The following is a 12,985-nucleotide window of genomic DNA, read 5'->3' on the forward strand; positions in this document are numbered from 1 at the left end:
ACCCACTTTATGGTATTTTTGTGATAGCAGCCCAAATAAATTAAGAAAGAAATTAAGAAAGTGATTTGAAAATGAGAACCCAAACTCTTAAGTCTTTGGACTCTTAAAGTCCAAATCCCTTTAAGGTATCCTTTCTCATTCTTTTGCCCTCGCATTCTTTTTGAACATAGCACAGTCTACAGGGTTCATGCTCTTACTACGTTAGTGTAAAAGATTTTACAAACATAGTATCCCCTTTAATCTTTGCCTTCCTATTTAGGCAGCTAATCCACATCCTGCTTCCCATTTAATGATTTAAATTCTGATTGTCTTCCTATCTGCTTTATAATTCAGATGTGTAGCTAATTCACCTTGCTCTCTTGAAAGTTCCTGCTCCATTCTACACATTTCAGAAGATCTCTACAAATCCTAAAATCAAGAATTCTCAAACTTAGTGTAACTGGAGTTGTCAGCCATCAGAGATGATGTTGGCATCTAATATAATGCTAATCATCTGCTATGTCCTTTTTAGCTCTCAAGATTTACGTATATGTATATATTTTTTTTCCCCACAGCTCCAAATATGTTACAGGGAATGACTATTCTGAGGTCTTACAAGTGAAGAAATAAGCTAAAGATAATGCCACTTTTGGGTGCCTGGGTGGCTCAGATGGTTAAGCGTCTGCCTTCGGCTCAGGTCATGATCCCAGGGTCCTGGGATCGAGTCCCGCATCGGGCTCCCTGCTCCTTGGGAGCCTGCTTCTCCCTCTGCTTCTCTCTCCCTCTCTCTCTCCCTCTGTCTCTCTCATGAATAAATGAATAAAATCTTTAAAAAAAAAAAAAAAAAAAAAAAAAGATAATGCCACTTTTAAAAGTCGGAATGTTTGGGGTTTCCAGAATTTATGAAGAAAGTCCCCAAATAAAGGAAATTGTGAGCCTGATCCAATCAAGCTGCCTTTCTGTGATTAAAACAAGCAAAAACTAAACACTATCCAAATAGCAGTAGCCATTACCAGTATTACAGGTAGGATGTGCTTTTGAGAAAAAATGTTATTTAGAGCTCCTTCACAACCTGAAATTAACCATTTGCCTTGCTACTATTATTATAGCCAGAGTTATTTTTCAAACATGAGGTAGAGAAATTCTCTTTGGTTTAAGCCTGAAGCTGTTATTTGCCAAGACTAATCTTTTGCCTGTTTTTTTTTTTTTTTTTTAACTCTATTACACTCATCCTGAAGCCAATGCTCAAAGAAAGCCACCCATTTTAAATTTGTTGCATGCCATACTGGTTATTCACCTACTCCTGTTTCTTTGCTTTGCTACACAGTCTGAATTGTTCAAAGTTGTTCTTTACTGTATCCTTAAGGGATAAAGATCTCAACATACAAAAACCAAAAGATGTATTAATCCAATAACCAAAAAGTCAGCCTGTGTGACCTTGAGCAAGCCACCTTACTTTCCTGGTCTGTTTCTTTAGTCATAGCCTTTTAAAAATAAAGAGGTTGCTACCAAATTATTTCTCAAGTCTCTTTAGGCCTATCATCCTATGATGGGCTTTTGGGGGATAACTTACAGACAAGGTAAACCTCACCATAGTATCATAGTACCTACATTTGAACTGCCAGTTTATAAAACCTGCTTTCTAACCACGTATATGGTTGTGTACTTAGAATCTATACCAAATTTCCTACATGGTTTTTGAGCAGCACTGAGCAAAAAAATTGAGGAATGGATACCAATATATTGTGATTACATATGTGTGTGAAGGTATGTAGGGGTGTGTGGTGTATCTGTCCATACACTGTGGTACATGCTTCAAAGGACAAACTCGGGAAGGTATGAAAATTATGACTATATTTTATCTAGACTCAGAATGAAGGATTTAAAAGATGAGCAATAAATGAGGGACATGGGGGTGAAAAGGGCACGTCAAAGAAAAGTTCAGGTGGGTGAATCTTGAGGCATAAAAGGCTAAGGAATGGCATTTTCCTAAGAACAAGGAGAGCCATAGAAGGGTTTTAGATAATGAAGTGATGCAATCAGATTTGTCTTTTCTTAAAAATTACTTTGGTTCTGGGGCGCCTGGGTGGCTTAGTTGGTTAAGAGACTGCCTTCGGCTCAGGTCATGATCCTGGAGTCCCAGGATCGAGTCCTGCATCAGGCTCCCTGCTCGGCGGGGAGTCGGCTTCTCCCTCTCACCCTCCCCGCTCTGGTGCTCTCTCTCTCTTTCACATTCTCTCTCTCTCAGATAAATAAGTAAAATCTTTAAAAAAATTATTTTGGTTCCAACGTGGAGAATGGGTTGAAGGGTAAGAAAAATTTTTGGTGCCCTGCTCATTAATAATTCATAGCAAAATTTTTCCTTTAATTTCCTTCTCATATTTACTTATGATTGCCAGTTGCCCCAAAGTTCTCTCCTCTCTCCTCAAAAAAGTCAAAATATTCTCATATTCTCACTTGTGTCTTCAATCTTGTCCTTCTTTGTATATATATTCTTTCTTCCCATCAGTAGCTATCTGCCTTTTTCATGAAAACACAGTGCTTCTTCCAATTAGCTCAATAAGTCAAAGGAGAAAAGTGGAGCATGAAACATGTATAGTCCCACAGGATCCTGAGCTCAGAAGAGTCCCATGCTTTGTGTAATGCTCTGTTGATATTCTTACTTTTTAAATAAGAAGCCCTACATTTTCACTAGGCATTGGGTTCCCAAATTACACAGCCATTATGGAGCAAAGATAGATTATTTTGGTTGTATTTGAGTAGAGGTGAGCAATACTCAATTTGTCCTATATTCTTTTATATGTCACTTCCATGTCCAAAGTTCTGCACGCTTCTCTTCATTTTCAGTACTGCCATGATATTACAGAAATAACTAATATTAGGCAAAATAGATGAAATAAGTTACTAAAGAGGGATATTTTACAATGATGAAAGAGTTAGTCCATCAATAAGATATAACAATATAAACAATAAATATGCCTAATGACAAAGTCCCAAAATAAATGAACAAAACTATTAGAAATGAAGGCAAAGTAAACAATAATAGTTGGAGACTTCAATAACCTTCTTTTAATAATGGATATAATAGCTAGGCAGATGATCAACAAGAACATCGAAAACTTGGACAACGCTATAAACCAACTAGACCTAATACAGATTTATAAATACCCAACCATCAACAGCAGAATACACATCCTTCTTAGGTACACATGGGACATTCTCTAGAATAGATCATAATCTGGGTCATAAAAAATGCTTCAACTAATTTGAAAGGATTGAAATATAAAGTATGTTTTCCAATTACAATGGAATAAAATTAGAAATCATTAAATAAATTTGGGAAATTCACAAATATGTGGCAATTAAACAACATGCTCCTAAATAACCTGTGGGTCAAAAAAGAAGTGACAAAGGAAATTAGAAAACACTTTAAGGTGAACGAAAACAAAAACACAATATACCAAAACCTATTTGATGCAGATAAAGAAATGCTTAGAAGGAAATTTAAAGTTGTAAATAGTTGTATATGAAGAAGAGAAATGGGCTTCAAATAAATGTCTTAACTTTTCAGCTTAAGACTGGAAAATAAGGACAAACTGAACTTAATGTAAGTGAAATGAAGGAGTAAAAATCAATGAAGTAGAGAATAGAATAATACAGAAAATAAAAGAAGCCAAAGCTTGTTCTTTGAAAATATCAAGCAAAATGACAAGCCTTTAGGTAGAGTCACCAAGAAGAAAGGGGAGAACTCAAATAACTAGAATCAGAAATTACAGAGGGAACATCACTCCTGACTTTATGAAAATAGAAAGAATTATAAAGGAATCCTATGAACAACTTTGTCAATAAATTAGATAATTCAGCTGAAATGGACACATTTCTGGAAATACACAAACTACCTAAACTGACTTAAGAAGAAATAGACAATATAAAGTGGACCTATAACAAGAGATTGGGTTAGTGATCAAAAACCCCTCAGAAAAACCCAGACACAGATATCATCACTCCTGAATTCTACCAAACAGTTAAAGAATTAATACCACTACTTTACAAACTCCTCCAAACATAGAAAAATATAGAATAAAATTTTAAAGTAAACATTCCACCTACAACAGCATCACAAAAGGAAATAGCTGTAAAAGAAGTGCAAAGCTTGTACTGTAAATATTACAAGACATAGTTAAAAATTTTTAAAGATTGATAACAAACGAAAAGACATCTCATAGTCAGTCTATTATTTCCTCAAAATGTTAATTAATCATAGAGTTACCACATGTATGAACCAGCAATTCTACTCCTAGGTATATACCCAAAAGAATCATAACATATATACACAAACTTGTACATAAATGTTTATAGCATTATTCATAGTAACCCCAAAGTGAGAAAAATCCAAGTGCCCATCAATTGAATGGCTAAACAAAATATGGCATAGCTACAGAATGGAACATAATTTGGTAATAAAAACGAATGAAGTATTGATTCATACTATAATATAGATGAACCTTTAAAACAGCATGCTAAATGAAAGATGCCTAACACGAAAGACCACATATTGTACGATTCTCCCATTAAATAAAATGTCCAGAATAGGAGTGTCTCTGGAGAAAAAAAGTTGATTAGTTCTTACCAGAGGCTATCACATACTTCAGCACTTGCTTCCTTTGCACAGATTGTTAGCTCAGTGGTTTACAGTGTGGCCTCTGATGTCAGAAAGCCTGTGCTCAGATCCTGGCTCCTCCCTTTATTAAGGAGGAACCATGCGAAAGTCACTCACTGTCTCTGAGCCTCACAAAATGGGTTTCAATCATGTTAGAAAAAAAGGAAATGGCGCCCAAGCATTATTTTTTTAAAGTTGGGGCAAATTCAATTTTATAAAATTTTCCCACAAAATTGCAAAACAGATCTCAGAGGACTGTGGAAGGAATAAATGGAAATTACATGAAGCACCACAAGGACTCAGTAAGTGATTGGTATTGCTATTACTTGATGTTAAATAAATTCCTTTAATAAATGAATGACTGTTTAAGTCTAAAAAACAAAGTTTCTGTCAATAAAATTTACAGTCAATACACTTTTCCCCCAAAAGTTTTGATTTGGTGGTTGAGTTCTGAACTACCTATCAGTTCTTATTTCCCGTGTCAAATATTTAAAAAGAATTGTTAGTTTCCAGCTTCACTGGCTAAAGGAATGTTTAGCTTTTGTTTATGTTGTCCTTTTCTGGTATTGAACTTTCTCATTCCAGCTAATTTGCTGTCTAAATACAAGTAAGACTTGAAAACAACTGAGAAGGCTCATTAGCTTTGGAAAAAACTGAATATACATTTGAAACTTAGTTTCTTTCCTAAATAAGAGGCTTTCTTTTTTTTCCCTTCTACTTGAGGCACCCCTCTTTTGATTTGGAGGCAACTGATTCAGACTAAAGCTCAGTGATCCTGTCCTTAGAGCACCTTTAATTTTAAAGCAGACCAAAGAGCCAGCCCCAGTTTTCCAAACAGAGTCACCCCTGAACACACTCAGAGCATATTTCCGGTATTATAGAGGTAAGTGATTTTCTAGAGTATATACTCCTTTGACACTAATAATTCAATTATTAATTGAATATATTAAAATCCCACCAATCCTCCCAAATATATTAAAATCCCACCAAGCCTAATTCAAATATTCAAATTAAAATTGGTCTTTATTTTCAGGCATTTTAAAGTAGAAAATGTCTCACTGATAGCTACCAATTCAAATACAAGAGTATGGAGTTTTTGTTTGAACGTATTGCTTTTACATCTATAACTACTTTGCTCCTGCTAAAAACTCCAACTTTCACTGACATCACAGAATTATAAATTTCCTTTAAACCACAATGCACAAACAGTCCCAAAATAATAATATCATTACTGAAAATAGTTTAAGGTTTTATGATACACTTACATGCTCTGGAGTCAAATAATGGTTTTTGAGATCACTTGGAAAAGTTCCTCTGTGTGGGGGCTATGCCAACCACTCATTAAACAGATAAAGTTCATTTGCATCATTTTTCTTTCAATATCAGGAATTCTTAAAGTCAGTTTGGTTTATAATTATGTATTTAAATTGTTCAAAGTTAAATTTATAAAACAAAATATAAAAACCAAGTATACTCACAATTCCAATTTACATTCCTTTCCCATACTGTTCTCCCCCATTCCTGCCTCTATGCAAAAAAGTTTTTTTTAATTATATAAATCCTTCTTTAATGAATGTTAGCATACTATAGGTACTTTTCAGGATTTGGAATGCATAAAGAGATTTTTTATCACTTTTTATAGCTGCATGTTACTCTCTTGTTTGGAAGCACTCGAAATGAATCAACTAACCTTCAATTGATAGACATTTTAATTGTGGACATTTTTATTGTAATCCTTTTTTCTTGCATTTATAAATAATACTACAATAAATAGCCTTGTGCATATGTCTTTTTGTATGTTTTACTCATATGTCTTTAAGATAAATTCCTAACGAGATTCCTAAAGAGATTGCTGGACTGAATGGTAACTACACATTTAATTTTTCTAGACACTGCCAAATTCCACCCCGACTTTTTGCATTTCTACAAGCGATGCATGAGAATCCTCATTTCCCCCACAGCCTTGTCAAAAGAGTATTGTGTAAATATTTTGCTTTTTGCTTATCTGCATTTCTCTTATTAGGAGTGAGTGGGGTTAAGTAACTTTACCCATATTTGAGGGATATTTGCGTTTCTTTCTTTGGAAACTGTGTATTATTCATTTTTTAACCTTACTTTTTTAATATATAGTTTTGGGTATTTCTTTTTCGAAGAACTTCATGTATTGGCTTATTAACCTTTTATAGTATAGGTAGCTAATAATTTCCCACTTTATCATTTATTTTTTACTTTGTGTACAATGTTTTCTTGTCATACAAAAGTGTGTGTTCAGGTGCGTGTGTGTGTGAAATGGAACTTATTTTTTCCCTGGATTTTAAGTATACTTTAGGAAAATTTTCCTACAACTCAGTTATAAGAAATTCACCCATGTATTTTATTCCTTTTATATTACACATTTGAAACTCATTTTGGTATATAAGCTCAAGAAATTCCTAAAAGTTTACCAAGCATGAGCCAGTATGAACTGGCTCCAGCACACCATTCATCGCTGGCGGAGCATGGACAGCCACGGGTTGTTTCTATGTGTTGTTTCCGTTCATATATTCTTAGGTATAATGACTAGTTGTGTTTTATCAAGTCAGTAAAGTTCTGGTGCCTCAAATTTTCCAAATTAAAAACCTCTTTGAATGTTGAAAAAATGGGTCATTATTCTTGACAAATCGTGCATTACAGCTTTGGGGGGGGGAAGAATGTATAACTATTTGGTTAGAAAAAAAAAATTGCTATTTCTCTAGTTGAGATTTTTTTTGAGTGAAAAACATCAATTATCCAGCTGCATCATAGTGCCACTACTTTCGGAAACAGCAACAGAACAGGGAGACATCCTTGTAGGGAGACGAATGTGACCTATTAAACGGTCTTGTTTTTAGCGGATTGGTAGTGACTCTTGTGTATCACAGTAAATTCATTTTCTCCTCTCAGATTTAGAGAATCTGCTATCCCCAAATGGACAGAAAAAGCACAGTAAATAGTAACGACTCACCACTACTGGAAGCGTCATTGAGACTGAGCAGACCCCCGCCGAGCCCTCGGTAACTATGGTAACTGTAGGTCCCGTTTCCGTTGATGTACAGCACCTCCTGGGAGCCGGAAACAGCTGAGGCGGAGTAAGGGGCCTGGGCCGCCTCTGGCTTACACTGTTTGTCAGCCGGGGCCGATTCGTCCTGCAATGACAACAGCATGCCGGGACTGTCAAGTCACAGCGCTATTCCGCCTTGACCAGGACTATCTTATCGTTATCTATATGGGAAAAAAAAAAAATCTGTGGTCCACCATCATTCAGTCAGCACATAGGCACATTTTCAACAACTTGGCTAAAAACTAAAAACTAAAAAAAAAAGGAAAGCAAAGTAACAATGTGAGACTGGAGATGGCACAATTTGCGCTTTCCAGCTGAATTTAAAATTACATGAAGACAGCTATTCACCCGAGCCTGAGGTGAGAGCAACCTAGATGTCCACAGACAGATGAACAGAGAAAGAAAATACACAATGAAATATTATGCAGCCATCAAAAAACCCCGAAATCCTGCCATTTGCAACGACATGGATGGAACTGGAGGGTGTTATGCTGAGCGAAATAAGTCAATCAGAGAAAGACATGTATCATATGACCTCACTAATATGAGGAATTCTTAATCTCAGGAAACAAACTGAGGGTTGCTGGAGTGGTGGGGGGTGGGAGGGATGGGGTGGCTGGGTGATGGACATTGGGCAGGGTATGTGCTATGGTGAGCACTGTGAATTGTGTAAGACTGATGAATCACAGACCTGTACCTCTGAAATAAATAATACATTATATGTTAAAAAAAAAAGATAGTAGGAAGGGAAAAATGAAAGGGGGGGAATCAGAAGGGGAGATGAATCATGAGAGACTATGGATTCTGAGAAACAAACTGAGGGTTTTAGAGGAGAGAGGGGTGGAGGGGGGTGGGTTAGCCCAGTGATGGGTATTAAAGAGGGTACGTATTGAATGGAGCACTGGGTGTTATATGCAAACAATGAATCATGGAACACTACATCAAAAACAAATGATGTAATATATGGTGACTAACATAATGAAATAAAGTTTAAAAAATTAAAAAAAAAAGAAAGAAAGAAAAAAGAAAATACGGTATAGAACCACAGTGGAGTATCATTCAGCCTTAACAAAAGAAGGAAATCCTGTCCTTCTACAGTGTGGATGAACCTTGAAGACATAATGCTAAGTGAGATAAGTCCATCACAAAAAGACAAATTTTGCATGGTTGTACTCATACGAGGTATCTGAAGCAGTCAAACACAGAAGAGAAGTCAAAGGGTGGTGGCAAGGGGCTGGGGAAGGGGGAGGTGGGAGCCAGGGAGTTGTTCCCTGGGTGTAGTTTCAATCATGCAGGATGGGGGGAGGGTTTCTGGTGAGTCTGCGCACAACAACATGCATATGGTTGACAATATTGTACTGTATGTTTGGAAATCACTGGGAGGGGGAATTTTTATGTTAAAAATTAGAAAAAAAAAACCCAACTAGCTAGGCTTAAAAAATACATGAAGAGAAATCACCATTTGTAGAAAAACCTTTGCAAAGTTGACTTTCTTAAAATCTTTTTTTTTTTTTTTCCTGGAGCCTGCGCCTACCTGCCCTCCACCCCCGCCTCTCTTTCCCTCCCTCCCTACCTCTCTCTTTATTTCATGATTGTAGCAAAACTGATTGCCTGCTGACTCCACACTAGGCCCATTTCATGCATTATAACAGCCCAACAAAACCCGAATAAAGCCGGGCCTTTCAGCTTGTTTTTCCTTTTTTAAGCTACACTAGTGTCTGCGAACTGTGCATTAAAACTTCTAACCATGTCAAGTTGTAAAGGACAATGAAATTAAAATTTGTAATAAGTTCTATGTATTTTCAATAGCAAAACAGGTTGAATTGCTCTTCAGCTGTGAGTCTAAGATACATACAGCATATATGACTTCACTTGCCTGTTACATTCTTCATATTTTCTTTTTTTTATATAAGAAAGAATTATAAATGGATTCCTAGTGAATACCTAGGAGTGTTTTTGTCATAATAAGAAGTATTTTGCAACTTTTAAATTTAGAGTACATGCTTAGAGAAATAAAGTAACTTTCAAATACATTTTTAAAAGGCATCAAGTACTAGAAAAAGACACATGGAAAAAGTTTGCTCTTATGGACCCAGCATTATTGTTATGTTCAGAAATATTCTAATTTTTTTAAAGAGTTTATTTTTTTATTTGACAGAGAGAGAAACACAGTGAGAGAGGGAACACAAGCAGGGGGAGTGGAAGAGGGAGAAGCAGGCTTCCCATGGAGCAGGGAGCCCGATGCGGGGCTCGATCCCAGGACCCTGGGACCATGACCTGAGCCGGAGGCAGACGCTTAATGGACTGAGCCACCCAGGTGCCCCCAGAAATATTCTAATCTTTCACGTACTGAAAGCATCACCACAGCTATCAGAATTATGCAATTATGATTTTGTTCTTTTCTTTTGATATTTTCATCTCTGATCTATTCTGACCATTACACTTAGATACATAATCTGTGAGCATTTCATCGTTTCATTTCTAGGTAGAAAGATTTCAGGGGTGCCTGGGTGGTTCAGTAGGTTAAGTGTCTGCCCTCGGCTCAGGTCATGATCCCGGGATCCTGGGATCGAGTTCTGCATCCTTCATCAGGCTCCCTGCTCAGTGGGGAGCTTCTCCCTCCCCCTCTGCCGCTCCCCCAGCTTGTGCTCTCTCTCTTTCTAAGAAATAATATCTTTAAAAAAAAGATTTCAAAATAAAAATAAAAAATCCTGTCAACTGAACTGAAAATAAAAATTTGCCCAGCATTGCCTTTAAAAACAAAAAATTGTGAACTGACCTAAATTGGCGTATGAACTGGAATATCTGATTGCAATTCCCTCTTGTCATTTAAACCCTGGTGATCTCTGAGAGAGTGAATTACTTTAGAATAACACTTTCCTGGAGAAACAACCCCGTTAGAAGAGATTGAGGGAGAATCAAATTTTTTTGGTATCACTGCTCTACCATTTATACTGGAAAGTCAGAAAGTTCCAGACCTTTTTTTTTAATTCTGAAAGTTACTCTTTGCTAGTTGAAAGTACCCAGAGACAGTGGGTTTTAGAATGGAGCTATTGGGCTTTCACCAAATTGGGACTTTTCCTAGAAACATACCAATATATGTAGGTTTTTTCCTGGTACTATGATGCAACATGATATTACAGACAGTAAGAGAGTTTATTTTTTTAAAGATTGTATTTATCTATTCATTTGAGAGAGAGTGAGCACCAGCAGGGGGAGGAACAGAGGGAGAAGGAGAAGCAGACTCCTCACTGAGCAGGGAACCTGGACTCCAGGATCATGACCTGAGCTGAAGGCAGATGCTTAACTGACTGAGCCACCCAGGCACCCTGGGTAGTAAGAAAGTTTAAATAATCTAAGATATCAAAGAGGATATTTCCAAGAATCTTTTGTTACTAGAAGTATGTGCCATAATAAGTAGGTCTGAGGTAAATAATTATACGAATTATAGTGCTAATGTGAACAAGAATTGTTAATAAAGCAATAGTAGTAGTACAGGAACATAGCAACTATGACAATCTCAGAAACTGTAACCAGCAGCCTTTTAAATGGCATTTTACAATGACAGGGTGAGTGGAAAATGGTCAAATCAATGATGACAGCACCTCATGCAGTGTCCAAAAGTCTTTTATAAAAGTGCAGTGAAATGATGTCTCACCTAGGAGTGCCAATCTCCTCCCTGCCTGGAGACAGAGATTATCATATATATATGACATATATATGATATATGTGTGTGTATTTACACACACACACATACATATACATAAACACATATACATATAATATATATACATATATATTTACTACATACACATATATATGAATGGATATATATTATAGATCTATGTATATCTATATACATATTCCTCTATATCAATACATATATCTATCCATATATATATATATATAGTAGAACATAGACATGTCTTACACAGTCATTCAATTTAAACTTATTAAATGAGTAAAGCTTATCAGAAAATTGATAGGTGAATCCATGATGTTTACCATGGATTTTTTTTTTTACGCAAATGGCTTCTATTTTCTCTAAAGAAATAGATATCAAAGTACACTCACGGAACTATAAGGCTTCTGGGGGAAATGTTTTAGGGTCTTCCTGAGATTATGGAACAAGGGCACACAGATATGCTGTCCTGACACAGACTAGCGGATTTTATGAAAATCACATCTAAAGCACATTTTCATAATAAAACCACTGGGCTGTAAAGTATTCTTTCTGTAAAGACATGTAGCCATTGAAACTCTGAAAGAAGGCGGAATATTTGATACTTCAAAGCAATTTTGAGGTCCTTGGGAAGGGGCTGGCCTCAAACAATGCCCACAGCTAGCATAACTTCCCAGTTTCTTGACTGAAAATAACTTGGGCAACATGATAAAATTTGAGTTTCTAGTTTGGCAAAACTGGTGGCTTTTCTGAACATCCCAGTCTATTTTTCTGTGTTTGGAAAATGGCAATAAGATACACTCACAGGAGAGGAGTTTCTTGATGACCAGTAAAAAGGGAGAAGGCAGAAGGCATTGCCTCCATAATATTTGCTCATTGATTCTTTGTATGATAGAAATAATTTGTATTATCAAACATTCTATTTTTAAAACGTGCCTTAGTCTTTCATTATCAACTGTTATTCCAAAACACAGTATCTGCATGGAGCAGGCAGATAATTAATTCCATTAATAATCAAAACAGGCCTTGTAGGGAGTCATTTGTGTTCAAACACAGATTTGCATTATTAATGTTCTTGGCAGTCCACTATATGTTGAGAAAGAAAACATATGAAAGTCCCAATAAAATCTGGTCTGCCGTATCTTTTGGGCAAAACTTTAATATAAGTTTTTCTTTTGAATGATCACTATTACTGGTTTCGAAGAAGCATAGATTTTAATGACATAAAAATAAATATTCCCTAGAGTCACATTTTATCTCTGTAAGCAACTTTTAATAATCATTAGTTCCCAAACTTCTCAAGGCTGACAGCCTAACCCCCTGGGTTGCTATGAAGATTATTTTCAAAAGAGGATAATATTAATAGGTTACAAGACTGCATGTCCAGGCAATGAAATAAATTTTATTCATCAAAAATCAGACAAATTCCTATCCTGGCTTTTATGAGACATAGTTCAAATTTTCTTTAAAAAATTGTGTCAGACTGTTGAATCACAGACCTGTACCTCTGAAACAAATAGTACATTAGATGTTAAAAAAAAAAAAAAAGAAGATTGCAGGAAGGAAAGAATAAAGGGGGGGGAAT

General features: G+C 36.0%; 1 protein-coding gene across 13 annotated transcripts in view; it reads right to left on the reverse strand.

Moving 5' to 3' along the window:
* Positions 1 to 12,985, reverse strand: part of NOL4 (nucleolar protein 4) — a 412,809-nt gene that overhangs the window by 51,480 nt on the left and 348,344 nt on the right. For all 13 annotated transcript variants that reach the window (XR_003517122.2, XR_003517123.2, XM_027577287.2 and 10 more), the window contains one exon: positions 7,623 to 7,803. Coding sequence is in view for 11 of the 13 variants with exons in the window: in XM_027577287.2 (XP_027433088.1) it covers positions 7,623 to 7,803 (181 nt within the window). In the remaining 2 variants the exon portion in view is untranslated. The remainder of the gene's footprint in view (positions 1 to 7,622; positions 7,804 to 12,985) is intronic.

This window comes from Zalophus californianus, chromosome 14 (genome assembly GCF_009762305.2).
Source record: "Zalophus californianus isolate mZalCal1 chromosome 14, mZalCal1.pri.v2, whole genome shotgun sequence".
NCBI lineage: Eukaryota > Metazoa > Chordata > Mammalia > Carnivora > Otariidae > Zalophus > Zalophus californianus.